This window comes from Lissotriton helveticus, chromosome 11 (assembly GCF_964261635.1).
Source record: "Lissotriton helveticus chromosome 11, aLisHel1.1, whole genome shotgun sequence".
In the NCBI taxonomy this organism is placed as follows: Eukaryota; Metazoa; Chordata; class Amphibia; order Caudata; family Salamandridae; genus Lissotriton; species Lissotriton helveticus.
This window is the reverse complement of record NC_136072.1, coordinates 988,953,496-988,977,248: the sequence shown is the minus strand read 5'-3', so window position 1 is coordinate 988,977,248 and position 23,753 is coordinate 988,953,496. Positions and strand designations below refer to the sequence as shown.

The 23,753-nt window shown below is 44.3% G+C and overlaps 1 protein-coding gene across 1 annotated transcript in view; it reads right to left on the bottom strand.

Moving 5' to 3' along the window:
• Positions 1-16,660, bottom strand: part of GLTP (glycolipid transfer protein) — a 221,682-nt gene extending 205,022 nt beyond the window's left edge. The window contains exon 1 of the mRNA XM_078667349.1: positions 16,413-16,660. Coding sequence (XP_078523475.1) covers positions 16,413-16,515 — 103 coding nt within the window. The 5' untranslated portion in view covers positions 16,516-16,660. The remainder of the gene's footprint in view (positions 1-16,412) is intronic.
• Between the last annotated feature and the right edge of the window lie 7,093 nt (positions 16,661-23,753).

Below are 23,753 nucleotides of genomic sequence, written 5' to 3'. Positions count from 1 at the left end.
AACATCACCAGTACGGAAAGCCCCGGGTGTGCTCTTTTCTGACCCTGAAGTGTTGGGTCGTGAGCGATACAATCTTCGGCCCAGAAGGCCGACACACGGCGCCTCAGACCACATTGTCAGGAGATAGGGAAGGACTTCATTGCATAAGATAGGGTTTGCTAGACTACCGGTCTGAGCGCTGAGCAAGACACTGGACTGAACTCGTTGAGAGCTGGAACTTTTCAATCATTGTGCTCTGTTCAGAAAGAAGATTCTGTTCAAATGGATATGGCTTCTACCTTGGAATAGGGATACGAGTCTGCCTGTGAGACTCTGACGGACGCAGGAACGAAGAAACCCTCTGGCAGGTCGGACTGCTAGGCCTATTTCTGGACTTTTAGCTAGCAATGTACCCTTTTGGTCGTGTAATCCTAGAAGAAGAGTTTCCTATCGCGCCTAGACGCATACCTTTTTATGAGCCAATGTTTTCCACATGGACCACGAAGGTCAAAATAGCTTTTGTTGTAACTATAACTGTTATAGTAGCTGTGTTCATGAGTCTGTTTGTATACCTAGAACATAAATACCCATTACAAAGGTTTTTGCCCACTACTGCCGCACCTCCCGAACATTTCCTGTTTACCCTAGCGCCCCACAAAGAAAGGCATCGCCAAAAATATGCTAAAAATGTATTCATAGAAATGTTGCATCAGACGCACAATGTTACTAACGCCACGGATTGTTGGGTTTGTGGACTCCTGCCTACTGTAGTGCGCAATCATGATCTATTTCTCTCCCGCCCTCTGTCTTATCTAGGTAGTTGTGAAGCATGGTACAAACTGTTTCTGGCGATATACCGGCATGGGAGTGAGCATTTCAGGGATCTAGATGTCAATGAGCATAATATTATTCTTGATTATGTTCGAACACACTATGCTTATAATAGAACAGGACATGGGGATAAGGTGATAATTGACCCACAAGGTTGTATACAGCTGTACTTAGCGGCAATGAACAAAACGTGGTTACAAGATGAACTGTATGATTTTAAAGACTTTAATGCCACTCAATACTTTCAGATTTTCATCGAACGAAATGTTACCAGAGACCGCACTGTCCCCATCCCTATTTTGAATGTTTCTGCAGGATTTTGTGTGCAAGGGATAGGTAAGGTACAAATGGGGAATAGCATCTGCAATTATACCTATCGACTGCGAAAACGTATTAGCCCTCCTTTGATTACTCCCCACAATGTGTACTTCGTGTGTGGGGAACATGCATACACTTGGCTACCACGAAACTGGGGGGGACGCTGTTATCTGTCCTTTCTGTTTCCCCCTGTTTATGTGGCTCCCTCCAACTATCATAAAACGCATCAGTTATACCCGATGCGGTCGTATCATGGGAATACAGCCGCTCCAATCACAAGCACACCGATAGCAAGCTTCACCGAGGTGACCTCGAGCCATTCCCGTAGTACACTCTTACACAGAGCACGTAGACAGCTCGATATGACTGAAGTTGATCAGACAGATACTTCATTGCAGCAATTTACGGATTTCAGCAAGGGTCTAGTACCCTTTTGGGGGCCTATTTTCAATAGTAGGGAAATTAGGAGACTGTCTAGAATAGTGGAGAATGTCATTAATATCACTACTGATATTCTAACAAACCTAACGGTGGAAATTCAGGCTACTCGCCTTGTAGCGCTTCAAAATCGAATGGTTCTAGACGTTATCTTAGCTGATCGGGGTGGGGCATGCCGCGTCATCGGCAGTTCTTGTTGTGTATATATTCCTGACTCCGCCCCCTCCGTCCATCTAGCCATCCAGAAACTGCATCGCATTGCCTCCGAAATGCATGTTGACAATGGGTCTTGGTCCTTGTCAGGTTGGTTTTGGGGACTTCTGGCCACATGGGGATGGAAGATAATGTTAATTTTAGGAGGAGCTGCTGCCATCATTTTTACGTGCTGTGTCTTGATGCACTGTGGTCCAGCCTGCTGTTCTTACTGTGCTTCCCGTATCACCACTCTGTGTGTCCCATCCCCTATCGCTGTTAAAGCCCAAATGCTGCAGAAAGAGGTACATGATATGATGGTCATCGATGAAGAAATATTCGAAGAGTAGACGTCTGTTGTCATTTAGCGCCACCACGCTAAAAGGAGGGTTTGAGGTACCAGAATCGATTCCTGATCACGTAGTATTGATAATCGATATGTTAGGATTAGCATGGTGTCACTAAACTCACACTGTAGACATGCATAATTAGTATTTACGGTATTTACTTTCACTTAGCTTCATGCCACGTTACGCTATATGAATACCATACTATGGCCTTCTTTAATATCGTACATGCACAGGCCTTATTCTCCCTTAGCTCTAAAAGCCCTGCTCCTGGGAAAGAAACCAACTGTTGCAGAAACTGCTGTTTCAGCTCGGTAGGCTCGGCAAGGTCGTAGTTAGCCGAGGAAGGGCCGATAAGCACATTCCGGGAGGGGTGCAGGGTGGTTTGTCTCTGAGAAGACAGAAGGGAGTCACCCGTCTGACCTTGCTGCCTGAGCGAAATCAGGAGCTCTTTGTGTGCCTTATATGGGTTTTCCTATTACTGTACTAGCTTGTACCAATTTGTATTTTTCCATGTTAGGCCATGCCGGTGCCAACGCAATTGTATATATGTGATGTGCTGACAATGTGCCAGCAGTCTTCTTGGCGGACCTTTTGGGTTAGGTCGCAAGGAGCTCCTCTGGCAGAGTTTTGTGTTTGTCTAATAAACGCTTGAACCTTCTACACTGCCGACCGACTGCTTATTGGTAATGGTAAGGGGATTTGGTAATGTAATGATTATTGTTGGGAGGGGATCATATAATTTTCGGTACTTCAGATTTTTAGGACATAATTTGATATGAATTCTAGCGCCCTGGTATGAGACTATGTGACAAAGGGAAACGTAATAAAGATGTTTTTAAAAGACAGAATACCTGGTAATCTGTATATGTTTTGCTGAAAATACGTAGGGTCAGAAAAGTTAAATTGTATTAACGAAGAAAATGAAATCAATATATTTCTTCACCTGAGGGTTGAGAATAAATTTAAAACAAAAAAAAGGTTTTAGCCTATATAACATATTAAATAATTAAAGGGGTTATAATTTTCTAAATTAAAGACATTTTAACAACATTAACTCTCGTTTTAACAGACCAACCAAAATTAAATGAGTTGACAAAGTTCAGATTCTGCCAAATGTGGCAAATGAATGAGTCTTCTGCAGCCTAAGATTAGACAATAACTACAAACATACTAAATTGCATCAGATTGCACCAAACTAATCAGCCAAGTTCACCTTGCGTTATATAATAGGAAATTATAATAACTGCTTTACCCTTTTATGGGTTACATAGTAATTTAATTATGTGACCATGCAGAAGATAACTGCTCAGATATCTTTACAATACAAAAGCGTACAGGAAATTACTCTTTATTTTAGCTGCATTATAATTACATAAGAAATTACTGTTATTAGTAGACCCTCTACTGGAGTCTAGAAGATTGCCTTTATAGATTTACACTGCTCTACCCTCCATTACATCACAGAAGGTGACAACTCTCATTGCCTTCTGCTGCTCATTAGACTATGGAAAGAAGCAACTCTGAAGACACAAACAGCCTGGCAGAGGCCCACATTCTTCCTCAACACTATCCAACCATGCTCAGATACGCATAAAGCTTAAGCTACCAGAAAGACATCAGACAGCCATGATCAGTGAATTCCTTAGACAAACAATAGCAACTATTTTGAAAAATAATAAAGACATGGTCAACTCCCTTACCGTGCTCTGGGAGGCACTAAAGGCAGTCTTAAGAGGCCAGGTTCTGTCATAGCAAATGGTCACCAAAAAGCAGAGCTAGTGTTGCAGAGATAGAACCAGCTATGGGTACGAGTCCTGGCTTCTTGGCATGGGTCTGCCTTTTGTATCAGGCGCCCAGAGCAAGGGTGTGCACCTGGCAAATTGTGCCAGGCACTTTAACTATTGAGAGAGATACTAGACAGGAATGCCCGCTGTCCCCACTCCTTTTTGCGGTTGTCATGGAGCCATTAGCTATACACCCGAGGGTTGAACTGAGGAACTGGGGCGTGCGTGTAAGTAACGTGACAGGTTGTGTCAATGTATGCAGACAACACCCTGATATATGTGACGAAACCAAGATACTCTGTGCCCCACCTCCTGCATCTTATGACTCACTTCAGGCGAGTGTTGGGTTTTTATGTCAACTGACACAAGACAGTGCTTTTCCCCCTGGCGTCCCTAGCAGTCAGCGAGGAAGCTAATCTCCCTGCAGTTGGTTTGCTGTGGTAGCCAAGTCTCTTTCATTACTTAGGATGCAGAAAATGCATGACTCACACCAACAATACGAATTGAATATGGGCCGGGTGATGGTGGGCCTCACGTCCTCTATACAGCTCTGGAAAGTGCCATCATTGTCAGTAATGGAAAAAGTGGCACAAAGTAAAATGGTATTACCTGCCCTGATGCTTATTCACTATGCAAAATTCGTCCAGTGTCCTGCCAAACTCCTTATTTAAACAGCTGGATAGATTGTTGGTATCCCTGGTGTGGGCGGTATAGGTCCGGCACAATTTTTGCAGTATGCTAGTGTATCTCACACAGCCAGGGATCTATGGACAAATTTCCCTGTGGAACCTAGTAAATCGAAAACTCTGGGTGCTACTGGACTCCGGTTCCACCAAAGCTATCATAACCAGACTATATACTACCCTAAATATGCAGACAGATTTATCGCCCACTCTTGATAAGTTGGGTTGAGTCCCCCCAGAGACGGAAAATGGAGGCGCACCTGAGTGCAACTGCAGGAGGTGGTTGGCAACGCCAGGTTTAAATTGGCACAATTTTATGGACTTGCATAAAGCATACCAGACACCGCAGCGACTACACAAGGTGTACCAAACACGAATTGCCGGGTGCACAAGATGCAGGGCGTCCCCAACTGGCTTTGCACATGTTAAGTGGACATGTCAGCACATTGGACCTTTTTGTGGGGGGGATAGTGCAGGAGCTGTACAGAGGGAAGGGTGTAACAGCTGAATTAACAGTACAACACTTCTTATTGGGATTGCTGCCACTCCCCAAGGGTAGCGAGATAAGGTTGTCCAACTGGGACTGCTACACGCCAGGAGCCGCACTGTAATCTGATAGGTGAGCCCGGTGCTGCAGATAGGAAGTAAGTGGAGGGCTGACCTATTGGAGTGGGCTGTGGCCAAGGAATGTTGTCTCCGGAAGGTCTGCACAGATGTATATGCGGAAAGAGACTTGGAGCTTTGGGGCAACATGGTGGATATTCTTGTAGATGGCAGATCCAGCCTGGGCTCTCCGTTGGTTGAGACGGAGACAGGCCACTTGGCGGTGGGTTCAAAGGGGTCTCCCGCTGATGCTGCGACTCCACGCATCCTTCAACAATAGCCAAATGATTTGATCATTTAGACAGGTGAATGGGGAGAACAGATGGACTTCATGCTGGCTATGGGGTTAATTGACTGTGCAGTCGAGTAGACCTTTAGGAGCCCTCCCCGCCTCCCTTCACTGCCCCTCTGCATCTAGGAAGACAGTGTCACAAATGTAAGAGAGGTCACATGTGTGCGGCTGTGCATTGCCCCAGTCTCTTACCTGTCCCCCTCCCTCCTTTCTCCCGCTGTCCCCTACGCATCATCAAAATAACTTTATTCGGGTTTAAGTTATAAATCCATAAAAGTCACACACATACATATACCAAATATTCAGCAGTGTGGAGATATATCCAACTACTATTATAGTTACAGTAAAATATGAGAGCGAGTCAGGTAAATACATTAAATGTCCATAGAATTTCTTGATTTCACAATAGACTTTAAAAAGCCAACAATAAAATATACACAGTCAAGATTCAATAGTTGCAAAAACATCAGTGCAGGTCTAGCTTGTTTAAAATTCCTTTTCTTTCGAATTGGTACCCAAAATGTTTTTCTAGGGGCAGAGTATAGTGGGCAGAAAAACATAAAATGTAACAAATCCTGCGGGGACTTCCCATCACAACTACAAGGGGTTAACACCTGGCCTCTGGATGACACCTTTGGTCTAGCAAATAGAAGATGGAAGGTGTTCATCCGTAGCCTCGTCAGTAGAAACATTTCATGTGAGGTGAGTGTCCCCAAAAGATAGGGTTCTACAGAAAGTCGTTATGAGGGGAAGATAGGCTCGGACACATGGTTTCATAGACTCCGCGGCCTCCCTATCTAATCTTTTATGATTCAGGAAGGCAGTCTTGATTAATACAATATCCTTCTTCAGAATAGATTCTGGGTTGGTGAATAAAATGCCCCTTCCCAGTTGTTCAAAACCCTTTTTTAAGTAACTGAACCACGAGATTCGGGCCTTATTATCAAGCGACATGGAATCTTTAAGTATTGCATGAGTGAGGGGGGATATCCCGAATGAGCCAGCATTGCAGCCAAAAGATCAGGGGGGCGAACTGTCACAAGGATAGGAGACCCCCAATTCCTCATGAACTACTAGGTTGGGAGTACCCTGGGGGACGCATAATAGTCTTTTTAGGAACTTATTTTCCTCGATCTGTAATGACTTGATAGAACCTCGCCCCTAAAGCTAGCTACCATAGCTTGCTATTACTATACTTTTGGCTCTATAAACCTGTAGCATGGCTCCTATCTGTTTTTTCCCCACCTTTGAAGCGAAGTTAAAGATTGCCGCATTTGCCCAGGCCATATCCCCTTTTTTTTTGGGGGATCAAGGGGTCCCATTTTAGCTGGTCGTCAAAGAGGACTCCGAGGTATGAGAACACCTTTGTGCTGGGAATTATATCTCTGCCTGATCTATACTGAAATGTTCTTTTGGAGAGTTTCCCAATTCTCATTGTGTACGATTTGGTACTATTTATATTTAAATTCAGTTTTGTCACAAAATCCTGAAAAGCACTTAGAGTTTGCAGACCAAGTTCTGTCCTTGCTAGTAGCACAGCATGATCTGCATAAAGCAGAACTGGTATACCCCGCTTCTCAATGTAGGGGACGTCTGCTTTAGTTGCTACCAGGGTGCTTTCTAGATCATTAATGTAAAAATTTAATAAAAACGGCGCCATTATACAGCCCTGACATACCCCTTTCTTAATAGGGGAGTCCTGAGTAGCGTCTAGCTCCTTAGAATACCTAACATTAGCCCGCGTCGATGAGTGCAAATCTCTCAGGAAATTTACAAGCCCCACGTCAACCCCCCTTGCCTCCATGGACTGCCATAATTTAGATCTATTAACACAATCAAATGCAGAGGACAAGTCCATGAAGGCAAGGTGAATTGTACCAGGGTGCACTACCGTATATTTGTTAAGGATTAAATATAGCAGCATTAAAGACGGACTCCAAACTGGGTGCCCAAAACTTGGGATCAGATTTGAATAAATATGGGGGAATCCCATCGGGCCCAGGTGCTTTGTTGGAAGTTAAGCCTGTGATTCCATCTAGAATCTCATTTTGGTTCAACGTAATAGCTAGATTATTATCGTGCCTTTGTGCCCTCTACCCCATCGGCATGATCTGCCCCTCATCTCCCCCCTCCCCTACAGCGACAGACAGACAGACAGAGACAGACGTTAACTACTACGAGAAGAAAACTAGGTCCAAATGAATCCCATTATGGAAACGGGCACTGACAAGAAAAGCATCTGGAGAGGACGCTGGTTGAGTAGGAATAGCACTTTTCGGTACAGATGGAGGATGTAAGGTAAACAAATGGTCTACATTGACTGATTAGGCATTTGACTAGTATATCTAAGGTAGCAATGTAGAGTTGTGGAATAAAACTTTCAACAGAAAGTCTCTCGGGAGAATGCAGACATATTTATTGTGTAATCTAGATGGTCTGAAACATTTTCATGACGATCATCCAGTGGATGAATATCATAATGAGTTGGACACTATCGAGAGCATTTTTGGGCGTTTTAAAGCACATTAATAACTAGCTTGTGCTTCAACTTGAAGTAAGTTTTACATTTTTTTATAATTATTATTTTTTCTAAGTTAAGAGTCAAATGTGATGTAATGGCCCGTTTGGTGTTGCAAATATTTTAGGGAGGCTCTCAGCAACACGTGGACTCCTGAGGATCTCATCTCCACAGCAAGTCATTCCTCATATCCAAGTTATATTTACCTCCAATTAATTGCTATAAGACATTCGGTGTCTGAAATTGTAGCTGAAGCTAAAAGAAGAGACACCCATGAAAGCAAGATGTGTTTAATTACTAAATATCTTAAGATTAACCCGCTTTATCAGGCATCGAATACTTCTTACATAGGTCACAGCTGCTTCCTATTGGAGTATTGATCAAGTGAAGTGCTCTGAAAAAAAAAAAAAAAAAAAAAGATCACGCACGGGGGTGAATTTGGAAGGAATTACACTCTTTATTGCTTTCTAGACTTAACAGGGGATTTCCGAAGTAAGGGCCGGCCCTATATACTCCAAAATCAAACACAGCAATCTATAGGAGTGCACATTTATTAAATGCCCAGTTATGGAGAGGTAATCAACTATTTTGACACACAAGTCGCAAGGAATCAGTACTCACGAAAAGTTACTATTGAGGGCCACACTGAGAAAACAGCAGGAGATAAGATAAGTAGGCCCTTATAAGAGGCCTCTTCATTCCAGTGGAGCTGGTGAAGGCAGTTATTAACCCGATCAGAAATACAAGTTTATTTTACGTCACAAGGCGATTTGAGCTCTTGAAAACTGAAATCTCTGTATGAAAGAAAATTTGATTTTTGGCAAGTCGGACCCAGAATGTGTGTGTCCCCTGGTAACTGCTGATTTCTTAGCAGGCCCTCAGGGTCCAACTCATAATGGGACGGATTTTCCCCACCCCTAGTGCTATTGGTACCTCCAGTATTGGTAATTCAATGGATGAGGAAAAGCAGGTTCATTTTCCTCAACAGTTCTAATGAGGGCACAAGTAGGTTAGGTGAAATTCATGTACTACTTAATGCCATATGCGCCTAAAGAATGAACTCAGCAATTGGTGCACAGAATAGCTTCGCTCCCTTCATAAAACTGGAACTCATGCAAATGAAGGAAGCCAATATGAAGAATACAAGAATCCTCTTAAAAACACAGTTGAAGCGATATGTCTCACTAAGGATGGGTCTGCTAGGGGAAAAAAGTAGCATTGCATGAGATACTCTGGTAACACACGATTCAACCTTAACTGTGTAACTACTACAGACAAGGTGCTTGGCTACTAAGAGTAGAGATAATGTAAATGAACACCAGATTTCTTAAAAATAAAAAAAAGGACAGACATTTTTCATTAATGGTATTTAAGGGTTGGGACGTTTCATTTTCAACCTTGGATGTATGAATTGACAAAAACATGGATATGGTTGATCCACAAAACTGAAAGACGTACAAGGTCAAACCCAAACCAACATACCCCAAGTGTTTTCCCCATATACTACATTATTAGAAGATTGGTTTACAAAGGAGCAATGCGCCATCTCAAACACCTACAGCAGTAGTGCCTTTATTACGAAAACAAAGGTCAACAAAATAAGCGTGTGAACTCCTGGTCAATTTTTTAAAAACGGTTCTGGTTCAAACATCGCACCAATAGGTAATCCCTGAAATATTATACACAGATAGTATCCACCTCTGAGTCAACCATCTTACAATACCCTAAGAATACAATCATACATATTTGCGGAAGGCGTTTTAAGTCACTACTGTCATACAGTTAGTCTTATATGACCAGTTTATATTTTTTAAGATCTGGTCTAGGTACCCATCAGCAATTCGATAACGTAAGTATATAAACGCCTCCAAGTTCTTGTGCTGGGCGTTGGATAACTGCTTTGCATGGTGGAGTCTTGCATGTTATAGGAATTAACCAGACAAATTGTTCCACTAACTAAACAAAGGCCATGTGCCATCACCGAAAACACACACAAGGGGTGCTAAGGTCTATAGTGGCCAAAAAATGTCTAACGTGTACTCAATGGATAGAAGTATAGAAGTATAGACTGAGTGTGAGAGCAGAGCAAAAAGTAAAGCCATCAGCCCACCCATTGGCGGAACTTCATCTGGGATTTTGAAAAACCAGCCTGGTATCCACTAGGTGTCTCACCTTGAGAGAAATGTGAGTACAACTACTAGTATATGGTACACCAGTGATGGAAATCTGGGTGGCAGTGTGTGAAGGGCTGTGGGAAGTGAGAAAAGTTGCAGTGTTCAAAGCATATGTGCTATTTAGAAAGTGGTGAGATAAAATGGACTAGCATGGTGCCTAATAAATCTTTATTCAGACGGTCACCATGGTGACAAGATTAAAAGCAGAGTGTGAATGGATGAAAACAAATATTACCATTCTTGGATGAATCAATCGGTCGACATGTTTCAGCCTAAAAAGGCTTTCTTCAGGACCTAATACAACACTACTGCAACTGTGATAGTAAAATAATATCTAAATATAAATGTACGTACCATGCCCGTAACAATAACCTACCAGCCCTGAGTATATATACTGGTAGGAGATGAAGTCATGGTGTGTAGAAACCATCTGCTCCTGTAACACAAAGACAGTATGTACAAACAAACAAGTACCCATATTGTAAGTACTAACAATATCATGTGAATGATGAGACATAGAGACCACAGAGACATTGCTCTATTATTATTATTAATTAATTAGTTAATTAATCACTCACCCGCAATTTTGCTTGGGTATGGCCTCACCTCGCCTGGCGCTCGCTCAGGTCAATGAGGCCCCGCTCTAATAAGAAATGAAAAGAGAGAAACACCACCATAATAACCGATTATGCTGGAAGCCAATTCATTTCTTAGACCACTCGGTGTTTAAAAAGGCAAAAATAGCAGAACATTAGTGTTCGCTGGCCAAATATCCAATGTTGAGATGTTTGTAGGATGAAAACTTTTTACGTTTCAAGAAACAGCTTACTTATAAGCTAGTGGTGTAAAATAGTTCAGTACATAAGCTCACTATTCAATATCATAATGAGCAGGCAAGAGCGGAAGGAATGTTAAATCCGCACATACCAAACAACGAATAGGTTCAAGGAGCTATAAATGATGTTAATTCTCAAGTAGATATATAGCTACAAACATACAGTAGAGAAATGACAAACATTCCAATTAGTGTAAAGTCACTCATGGAATCAAATTTACCTCGCTAAGTATAACAGCAAGATAGCAGCAAAAGAGCTATTACACACTCACCTGTCCGTCGGTACCTCGATTCCCTACTGAGTCGAGGGGAAGGTAACTCGACGGACAGGGAGGTCTATCTAAATATCGGAACGGCAGACCCAATAGTGCACACTAATTAACTCGGGTCGTCTCCGAAAAGGAAGAGCAAATGCGCACCTCACGGGTAACAAGATATGTGCAGGGACTGCAATATACGTCAGGTAGCGTGATAGGATGATAGCGTGTTTAGGCAGTGCTGATTGGTCGGTGCACTAGTCAATAGTATTGAGGGTCACATCCTTCTAACTAAACCAGCATCGTCGACCTGACATACAACAATGTTGTTGTTGATTTGTAGCAGTCGGAATATACATCGTGATGTGGCCTCTAACATCACGTCTAAAGAGTAAAGAATGTGGGGGCTTCGGTATGAGCCAAACAGCGTAATAGAAAGAGACTCAAAGCTGATAGGTTCGAGCACTAGCCAATCGTATCGCGCAATATGTCTACCGCCAATGGAAACCCCCGGCAACGTCCCGTGTGTACTGGATTTACTTCTATCTAAAGTGCTCAGTTCGGGAGATCTTGGCTTTTGTAAAACAAAGGACTAAGTCTGTTTACATCTAAGTGTCCGGGGAGCGCTTGACGGTGTTTGTCTAAAACAAGATAGTCTGACAAACCACCGAGGCCGAATCCATGACTAGTCCGGTCGGGTCGACAGACGGCCAGTTATTGGTCAAAAACGTGTAATTGTCTGCCTTATTGGTTGCGGGGCCAGCCAATAAGGACGCGAGTTTGGACATGATCATCAAATAGAAAAACTCAGATCCTGGAAATAGGAAAAAACGCCACGCTCGTGTCTCTAGGCCAAAATCTGATAACAGGCCGTGTATGGAATATCATTATTTACCGAGACCAGGTGTTGTTCATCAAAGAGTATGAACACAAAAGTGATGTTCATACATATGAAGGAGGGAAAATGCCGTACATGTGAGGGAGACGACCCGAGTTAATTAGTGTTCACTATTGGGTCCGCCGTTCCGATATTTAGATAGACCTCCCTGTCCGTCGAGTTACCTTCCCCTCGACTCAGTAGGGAATTGAGGTACCGACTGACAGGTGAGTGTGTAATAGCTCTTTTGCTGCTATCTTGCTGTTATACTTAGCGAGGTAAATTTGATTCCATGAGTGACTTTACACTAATTGGAATATTTGTAATTTCTCTACTGTATGTTTGTAGCTATATATCTACTTGAGAATTAACATCATTTATAGCTCCTTGAACCTATTCGTTGTTTGGTATGTGCGGATTTAACATTCCTTCTGCTCTTGCCTGCTCATTATGATATTGAATAGTGAGCTTATGTACTGAACTATTTTACACCACTAGCTTATAATTAAGCTGTTTCTTGAAATGTAAAAGTTTTTCATCCTATAAACATCTCAACATTGGATATTTGGCCAGCGAACACTAATGTTCTGCTATTTTTGCCTTTTTAAACACTGAGTGGTCTAAGAAATGAATTGGCTTCCAGCATAATCGGTTATTATGGTGGTGTTTCTCTCTTTTAATTTCTTATTAGAGCGGGGCCTCATTGACCTGAGCGAGCGCCAGGCGAGGTGAGGCCATCCTCAAGCAAAATTGTGGGCGAGTGATTAATTAACTAATCAATTAATAATAATAATAGAGCAATGTCTCTGTGGTCTCTATGTCTCATCATTCATATGATATTGTTAGTACTTACAATATGGGTACTTGTTTGTTTGTACATACTGTCTTTGTGTTACAGGAGCAGATGGTTTCTACACACCATGACTTCATCTCCTTCCAGTATATATACACAGGGCTGGTAGGTTATTGTTACGGGCATGGTACGTACATTTATATTTAGATATTATTTTACTATCACAGTTGCAGTAGTGTTGCATTGGTCCTGAAGAAAGCCTTTTTAGGCTGAAACATGTCGACCGATTGATTCATCCAAGAATGGTAATATTTGTTTTCATCCACTCACACTCTGCTTTTAATCTGGTCACCATGGTGACCGTCTGAATAAAGGTTTATTAGGCACCATGCTAGTCAATTTTATCTCACCACTTTCTAAATAGCACATATGCTTTGAATACTGCAACTTTTCTCACTTCCCACAGCCCTTCACACACTTCCACCCAGATTTCCATCACTGGTGTACCATATACTAGTAGTTGTACTCACATTTCTCTCAAGGTGAGACACCTAGTGGATACCAGGCTGGTTTTTCAAAATCCCAGACGATGAAGTTCCGCCAATGGGTGGGCTGATGGGTTTACTTTTTGCTCTGCTCTCTCACACTCACAGTCTATACTTCTATCAATTGAGTACACGTTAGACATTTTTTGGCCACTATAGACCTTAGCACCCCTTGTGTGTGTTTTCAGTAGTTCAATAGGGGTATGGTGTTTTCAGGTCTTTAATCTCGTATCCCCCATAGACCCTTTTCCACTTTTGTTTTTTCTCATGTGCCATCACCCACAAAATCACCACAGAAAAACCTCTCCCAGACACTGAGAGGATTGACAGACTGAATGCGCTTTCTTGATTCTGTGGGTGGTGGTGAATGGCTGTTTTAATCAGCATAGCGAGGTGACTGGTAATGACAATAGTGGCTTAAAAGTGTGTGTCTCTTATGTGCAATTCTAAAGTTTGTGAACTCACCTCTGTCGTTCACAAACAGATACCGACATACTGTGAAATCGAAAATATGGTTTGATTGTCTGATGCAGCATCCTGTTAAGGAATAGCTGTGGTCGTGGAACGTTTACCAATGGGTTTACAATACGGCCACTGTGAGGGCAAACCATGGCAAAAGTCAGCAGGGAATAAAAAAGAAAACGCAGAGTTGGCCGAACATACAAGTGTTTTGCTAGAATGCTGCTCTTAGGCAGAAGGTTTGCAAGTGCACAGCCATAAGCAGCCAATGTAATTTAGTGACAAAACCATACCAACTTACTTCATCTGCTTGCGTTTTGCAACAAAATTTCAAAATCCACATTCAATAAGATAGTATAAGAAAAACTAACGTCTTCAAGCTATAGGTGGTTGCGAATAGCGATGATTCTTAAAATGTTTAGCAGTATTAGTACAACATATCGAACTAGTGTCCGTGATAATCTCACAAAATAGGTTTTTAAAAATCTGTGCACCACTTGAAAGGGTTACTGTCTATTGTACTAACGAAAACATTCCTGTCTGGATCCTCTGAACGACAATACACCAACTCTGGGGTTGTTTCTTTCAACTACCATGATGTAATTATAAGAAAGATCGTTTTTCCAGAGATTGTAATTATTCATGAGCTGCTGCCCATCAGCCTCTCTATATAATGCCTAGTCACTTCAGTTTTTTACAAAAACAGTACTGGTTTAAAAAGACGGAGTTATATATTTTTTCATGATCTTAACCGAGTCATGGCATCCTTTGTTAAATTTGTCAATAGACTGCTTAGTTTAAATGTTATTGTAAATACCACCCTTCCAGATGGATGATTGCTTACAGTATGATCTTTTATAATAAAATGTGGGTATCCCGTGTATCTTGCAAGACAATCTTTTAAGCGCTGTCGTGAGAACCACCCAAGTGGTCAACATTGCTCACATTAACTCCGTGTACTACTTATTTTGTTTTGCCCTAAAATTCTGCTACTATATATAAACGAGTTAACTCAGCTTCCAATGCTTTGGCCAGGAGTACAATAGATATTTTAGTGTATACAACTCTAGGGATTAACTAACTAAGTGCTATCAGAAAAACGATGTGAGAATTTTAAAACTACATTTTTGACAGCATGTGGGCAACAGCATCTACAAAAATGTCTCTTTACGGCCATCAATAGCAGCGAAAATATACATGTTTAAGAGATAAAAAGTAACTTGTCTCATAGAAGCATATTATACCTTGGCACAAAATACTAAGCACAAAAATTGGCCAACATCTCACAGAGAGCGCAAATGGCACATGATTCATCGGCAATACAACCAAAGAAGAACATGTTATGGGTGGAACAGCAAACGTGGCTTATCAGGAATGCGGAGGACGTTTAAAAACATCCAATCACGCATTTTCAGTCTAGGAACACAGTAAACGATATTTAAGTGGATGACTCAAAAGAATGGGCGACTGCATGAACGAGAAATTCAGGTTTCGCAAAAAAGCACTGCTCAGAGCATCGTCATCCTCACTTATTAGATGCATCATACTTAAGCCTCATTCAAAATGTCAAACAATTGTTTTTAAAAGAACATGCAATTTATTTGATTGTCTACTGGAGCAACATGGGAGAGGCAGGGGGAAGTGAGACTGCGCTGATGAGCAACTCTCTACCTCAAAATGAATAGAGACATGGCAGTCTAGGTCTCTATGCCATTAAATCTGCAATGATTGTACCCACGTCAGTGCACCCAGGTGAAAACTTGCAAGTGCGGGTGGGGGAAAGCAAACGCCTACATACAAGATTACACCCAAGACTGGACTCCTATCTGCATTGAAAATTCAAGTTACTCACATATAAAAATGATGGCACCAAATTCAAAATGACCTGATACATACTCCAGGCGATTTAAAGTGCCGCAGTCCCCGCAACTGGCGAAGACACCAACCTTCTCACTCGGTGGATTCAAATTACGTAACTCACAAGAGGCATTTGCAATTCTAATGATTCTGGTGATCCTGAGCCCGGGCTATATAAGTTGTAACTGACGACACACAGTAACTAACTTGTAAAATAAGTAGCTCACGTCTGAAAATCCCCCAAAATGTAAGTAACGGTAAGACATATGCTTTACCAGGAGGTGTAAGTTTGCGTTGCAGGTGTACCCCACGTAACAGGTGTCTTCTCACTGGCAAAATCACCCAATGATATGTGACATCAACAAGAGCGGTGTAACCCAATAACAGCCAGACACTATGTTAAAAGTGTTCGAGACAGTGTGAACCTATAGTCTCCGTGATCGCAAAGACGTAATTATAGGTATCACGCTACATAAATAGGTGGTCAAGCAACTTGGTCTATCTTGAAGTGATTCTGAGACAGTTGCCATCTAAAGTTGGACGTGACACTTCAACAGGTGAACATTCAGGATTATCACTCGAACTGGGATTTAAACCCGCCCATGGCCCGACGTGTTACCAACTCACCGAAGAAGGGTGGCAAGTGTGACACGGCTTCCAAAAAACTGCTGGTATCTATCTGTTTGTCAGCTGGCAGAGGCTTGAACTGGTGCTGGTGGAGTAGCGCCATGGCAGGGAGATGAAAATAACTCAACTGTCGAATACACAGGCTGCAGGTTCACCACCGTGCAGCTCCCACCAGTCCACAGTCCAGCAACAGACTAAACACGCCACCCGGAAGACACAACATAGGTAAAGCGGCAAGCACCACCTCTCCACTGGATTGGGGAGTCGCTCTACTTTCGGATTGGTTTTAAGTTTAATCCCCAGGGCCAATCACGAAGAAGAGGCGCGGCATAGCTAGTCGCAATCATTGGTAATGCATCCGCCTTTTCTTTAATGGAGCGATAGGATTGGCCGATACATGGACACTTCCGGCTTTGTTTTAGGACTGTAACTAAAAGGATAAGCAATGTAGACATAAAGAAGGGACTACATCGTGACCTGCTGGTTATTTCCATGGCAATGCGTGTCTTTGATGTGTCTTTCATTAAACGCACTAGTAACGGAGTAAATAAAACGTCTTAGTGTTTGTGAAGTGCACGGCGCTTTCAATTCTGCGTCTACTTTAGGTTGGAAATGACTCGCCTAACGAGGGACACTTTGTTTACCACTAAACATTACACTGACATGAAGACTGCCTGCAGTTAGTTGCCCGTGCTGTAATTGTTAAACATTAGAGAGTAGTAGAGAGTATTAGCATTTATTAAGTGTTAGGAGAGAGTGACTTGTTGATTAATAGAGAGTATACTTGTCTAGAGAAGTGTAGGAGTAAGTTGTAGGCAATAGTAGTTAGTGAGTAGTGTTGATCAGTGGAGAGTAGTATAGAGTGAGTAGTAGATAGTCATACACACACAGAGTCACACACACACAGTCACACACACACAGTAACTCACACACACACAGTCACTCACACACATAGTCACACACACACACAGTCACACAAACACAGTCCACAGACAGTCCACGCACACGCAAACCGAGCCCCACTCACACACAGAGCCCCACACACACACAGCCCCACACACAAACAGAGCCCCCCACACACACACACACAGAGCCCCCCACACACACAGAGCCCCACACACACACAGAGCCCCACACACACACAGAACCATATGACACGCAGTCTACAATGCGGTGCAACTGTGTTGGTGTGATGCAGTCAATCACAGCGTGCGATTTGGTCAAGAGCACGATCGTGCGAAGCTCAGTCACTGGATCTTTGCAAGCCTAAGGGCTGTAACCATGGGTAAGAGTTTACACTGCATGTATCAAAACCTTTCCATCTGTGCTGATGCCAGCGAAGAAGTTCCCCCACCCTGCGTCTACCGACCTCATGGACCAAATGGCAAGATTGGCCAAGCATTCGTTGCGGGAAAATGGAGCAAAACAATCAATTCTCAGCCCTGTGCCCCAACAGAGTAGGTGTCACTGTTCCATGTGCAGGGGAACGGCAACGCAAAGATTTACCTCTCGGTAAACTTGGACAAACAGATTAATTCACAACTCTGTGAACCAAACAGCATGTGTCTCACTGTCCCTTGTGCAGGGAAAACACGGGGCCTCCCCGAGGAACAACGCACTCATCCCCTCAAACCCTAAACTGTGTGGACATCACAGGGTGCAGGGCAGGGGCGACTCGCACCCTGGCCCTGATCCCTGCGGTCACCTCAATTCCGTGGTACACGCGATTCGGCCTCTCCACGCCGCAGGTCCACCGGCCTACACGCATCTGTTCACGCAACCACATGGTTGTGCAAATCAATGCCGCCCGAAACCCCAAGACAGGCTAGCTGAGCGGACAACAGCGGGGTGCCCCAACCACCCGTTGAAAAAGGCAGAATGCTCCTGGTAAGGGCCAACACAGTAAGGAACCTTGCTCCTCACAGGGCCTGACTACCTGGGCCAAGGGCCCCGTAGCCAACTCGGGGCCAGCCCCAGAAAACCCACCGCGCCAAGGGCACCACACAGCAACCTGTGCCATAAAATTAAGGCACCATGCTGCCGTTAACAAATAGCTGCTGTGTTAGTATTTAAGGGCGGGGAAGAAGTTGACACTACCGAGCCCTGTGCGATCGGCGGCGGGCACAAAAGCCCCCCGGGCTCCCATACTGGCATGGGCTCCCCTCCCCCTCACACAGCGCCGCCCCCACTCGCCTGCAACCGGCGCGGCACCCAGTACGATGCCGTCACGCTTCGCAGCGGAGCTGACGGGGGGGAGATAGGGGATTGACTGGAGGTACACCCAGTCTGGAACCAGCGGAGGGGTGCCTGTCTCCCAGGCATGCACCAGGGACACCGAGGCCCCCAACGCCAGTCGACGCACTGAAACAGCTGGCCCTCAACACCCAGGCCCGCAACGTCAGGGTCCTATTAATGTAAATGCTCAAACCAACGGGGACTGCGACCTAGAGGCAGCACCAAGCCGGCTGACCCATCCCTCTTGGCCGGGCGAAGGCAGGGAGCAGGGGGTGATGAACGGCGATGCCGCTCACATACAGTTTGTGGCGCTCGCTGCCAGCCTCCCCCCTGCTCATGCACCCACATGGGGGGGGGTGCTGTGTTAGTATTTAAGGGCGGGGAAGGAGTTGACACTATCGAGCCCTGCGCGATCGGCGGCGGGCACAAAAGCCCCCCGGGCTCCCATACTGACATGGGCTCCCCTCCCCCTCCTCACCTGCAACCGGCGCGGCACTCAGTACGATGCCGTCACGCTTCGCAGCGGAGCTGACGGGGGGATATAGGGGATTGACTGGAGGTACACCCAGTCTGGAACCGGCGGAGGGGTGTCTGTCCCCTGGGTATGCAGCAGGGGCACCGGGGGCGCCGCTCACATCCAGTTTGAGGCGCTCGCAGCCAGCCGCCCCCATGCCCATGCAACCACATGGAGGGGAGGGGGGCGGCCGATAGTCTCATGCCAAGCCGATGGTGAGTGGTGCTGGTCGCCCCCGAATTGGGGGGGGGAGCGGGTAATGATATCCGGGTCTGTGAAGGCCAGGACAATTCCACTCCATTCTATCCCCAACCTGATTCCGGGCCAAAACCACAGCTGCGAAAACTGACATAAACGTCATGAGGGGTACAGGGGCTACCACAAGGACCCCGGGGTATGCAGCTGGGGCAGGGTCCCGCGTGGGATCACCACCGGTGAGACGGGGTGCCTGCCTTACCAGCCTAACGACGAGAACTCGGACAGCGAAACAGGGAGACCAACGCCAAACAAGAAGCAGAAACAAAAGCTCGCCATTTATTTACTAAGCCCTGTCCTTTGCAGACTGGGGGGCGTGTTTTTCTTTCTCCCCCATTCTGCACTGGCTGGAATGTAAACAACGGGTGTGTTTTTGACTGTTGTTTTTACATTTCAGCCAATGAAGAAGAATAAGAAAGAACGTTAAAAAACACACCCCTCAATCCGAAAAAGACAGGGCTTAGCTGGCAAAAATGACATCACTCTTCTCCAATGGCTGGCCGCCGTTTAGGAAGCCAGCCAATGTAGAAGAGGGGCGGGGTTAACCCTCGCTACTAACAAACGTAAAATCTCATCAGGGAGGGCAATCAGAAAAAATAATTAGGCTTTGTAAGAGACCGAGTGTGGTTCCTGTGCATAGATGAGCAGGTTGAGAGGGAATTTAAGAGTGTAATCTTTGGAACTGCCTTTCCCCCAAGGTGACTCAACATCCCCTGTCTGACCTTCCTATGAAGGCTTGGGTAAGGATTGCAATTGATTTCTATGGGCCCCTAAGAAGCAGACATCACCTCATGATAGTCATTGATGAATACTCATATTTCCCTTTGGTAGAGGATTTATCATCAACAACCCATAACAAGGTCATTTAGCCGCTAGACAACAATTTTTGCAGAATGGGGTATTGCAACATTCTCAAATCTGGCAACGGTCCACCGTTCAACAGCAAAAAGTTCAGAGAGTTCCTAGTCAGAATGAATGTCAAGCATCAAAAGAGTACACCTCTGTGGTGCCAAGCAAATGGTGTCATAGAATGTCCTATTGGGACCCTCAAAAGCGTTATTCAGCGAGCATCCCTTGAGAGGACTAAATTATAGCGCGCCCTGTGTCAAGCCCTCTGTGCTTATCGTTCAACTCCTCACTCCACAACGGGTGAAAGCCCTGCCACCTTCTGTTTGGGAGAGTCATCGGAACCAAACTGCCACAATGGACAGCAGAGCAATTCTTGAGTGCTTACAAGGTTTGTGTCACAGACACTTCTCAAAAGTGCAAGCTAAAGACATACACCGATAGGCATCAGAGAGCCCAAGATACAGTCTTCGCTAAAGGTGACTCAATCCTGGTTAGGCAGAAGCGAAAACAAAAAAAATACACTTAATTTGCTGTCGATCTTCTGAGGGTTGTGACGTGCAAAGGACACATGGTGACTGCGTAACGGCCCAGAATTTCCATCAAATGGGACCTATCACATTTCAAACACGTACACCTCCAGTCACCAGTTCCTACACCTACCAACGAGGCTGTTCCACTTAACATTCCAGATCAAGCATCAGAACCTGAACTATCAGTGCCTGAGCAGAGTGCATGTCAACCACTCAGTGTCACTCGATCTGGTCGACTAGTGCAAGCTCCTCAACGACTCATTGAAGAGATATAATATAACTGTTATTTATACTTTTTATTTAACAAGGGGGAGATGTAGTGTCATGAGATTATTTGTGCCAGGGCCCTTGAGGTTCTGGGCAGACTTAGGAGAGGAAGTACGGAACTGGTTAGGAGATGTTAAGGTGTGGTTATTAATGGTTATGGCGTAAGCAGAGAGCAGAAAGAGATTGTATGCTGAGGTGTAAATACTTACAATCCAGAGCTCCATGTGTGGTGTATTGATTTGCATGCTCCCGGGCTGGGGAGGACTCTACAACATGTACCTTACATAATGATTGTTTAGGTAAAACATATTGCATATACCATTTAAAACCTGTGTGGCATTAAGTAATCAGTAGCTTAAGAAGACTTGGAAATCTTATACTTTTTAAGTAGTCTGTCTGTACAGAATTTTTTTTTAGGTCAAAGCCTACCAGACCATGCAGCTGTCTGGTTCGCACAGACTTCTCGGAAACAATCGGAAAGCTGCCCTGGGAATGCATTCTGCCCATTGCTTACCATTGGCTTTATGTGTTGTAACTCACAGTTGGTTGCGTTCCATTTGCTGGCTTTGTTTTAGGCTGTCCAGTATGTCTTTGTCCCTCCAGTGGAGCATAGCCTGTTTACAGTATTCTTCCGTGAGTGCTCGCTATCTGCAAATATGACTTTACATTTTCTTCTTATCTTGTCACATTTACTGTTCATGTAAAGACAGAAGTCAAATGTTGGGCCCTGTCTTTCGAGGGAGCTTGTTGTTTACTTTTCTTTCTCTGAGTTCAAAGTGAGAGGATTCCTGTGACAATCATGCTGGGTACTGGAGGTGTGCTAGAGGAAGGCTGTATGATATTATTTTATTCTAGCACACTAGAAAATGTAAATGTCTGTAAATTAACTGTGCAAATATTTCAGAACATATCAGATTGAAAAAAGCACTAATGAAGCACACGTTGATCAAAACAAATCACTACACTAGGTGATGCCATTTCCACACATTATCGTTTGTGCGCTGTATAATTTTATTAGTAAAACTGTATGTCTGTGAAAATGTAATGCAGAGGGTCTTAAGGACATTATTAATGCTGATCATTTCCACAAAATCAGCTGGTTGCGTGATATCAGAAATCTTCTGGCCTGAATGGGTCTGTCGCATCTGTGGGAATCGCCATTTAGCTCCCAGTTTCCATCAAGGGACTCAATTAAGGAAAGATACTGGAAATTGGTTGAACACAATGCAATTAAAAGTAATGAGTGTACATCGTTGATGGGGAGTTTTTTACTAACAAAATCATGGCCGAGCTTTGAATATTATAGGGATGCTATCTCAAAGCCTTTTGATCATAAATAGTATTTTCAATTTAGAGTGGGCTGTTTACCACTAAAGTCTTTTACTGCTAAATGGTGACAAAAAATGCGGGTCTCAACTCAAGGCAAGATGGCTTTGGAGTAACTCACCCACAATCTACACTCTTCACCCTATATCTTGTTCTGTGGCGTCTTTTCCCGCAGGAAGAGAAATGGAACTCCGATTGGACCCGCGGTAATGCCGGATCATTGGCTGCATATTTTCTCACCCCGAGCGTGTGCAAAAACAATCTGCAGGCAAGCAAACTCCCATGCGGCGAGACGGAGCGGGACGACTGTTGTTATCATGGTTTTCCCAGACACACCGTATGATTCAATCTTGCCGAAAACCCTTAGCAACTCGCTTACCTGGCTGAGGGACATCATCGGACGGATGGCGGGCAGGGGAGGCAAAGCGCCCAAGGTGAAGAATCACACCGCACCTGCAACCCTGACTGGGGCCCCAACTGGCTCCTCTGGGATGTCTGCTCGCTCAGAGCATGTACGAAAGACCGGTGAGGGGAGGGGCCAAAGGCAAGGCGATGATGCAACAAGCCTTGGCGCGAAGTTTGGCCTGAAATCGAACCGCAGCGTAACTGGCGCTGCAAGCACTGAAGGTTTCCCCCTATATGCAGCAAGAAATCAAAGCGTGACAAGAGCTGTAAAGCTGTATTGCCGATAACTGCAGATACTCCCATACAGGTAGACACACAGCTGGATGCTAATACCGGGGGGGGGGGGGCAGATGAGCTACCCCGTGATAGTGGGGGGATGGCAAGACCCAGGCAAATATCATATAAGCTATCCCTGGAGGGGATTTGGGCCCCATTACAACTTTTGAAACTTTGGAAACAGTACCCCCTATTGACATGGCTGTAGAACCAAATAAACTTGAACAGTGGGGAGGGGTCCCTACCAATGTTCCCTCTAATTATTTTCCTCTGTGTGCGGCAGAGTAAGGTCTCTGTGCGATGCAGCCAAGGCTATGTGCGCCAAGAACCTGACCGCGTGTGTAGACCAGGGCTTTGAGTGGGATGAAAATACTCGCGGCTGTTACTTTTATGGCCATGCTGCCAATGCTTGTTTTGCCTTGTGACTTATAATACTTTGACCAGAGCACCCTCGGTGGCACTAATGGACACGAATAGATAGTTTAGAAGTTATTGTGCAATATCTGTAGCCAAACACTTTGTTTCTGATATAATTTACTGCACTAACTGTGCCGCATAATATATTCATTTTTAGGTGGTAACAACAGATCTCCTTAGAGGATATGTAAATTCAATATAATTCTATTTTAGCATATAGTGCTACAGATTTGCCCCAATCTTACTTCATCCCAGTCCAAAGAGACC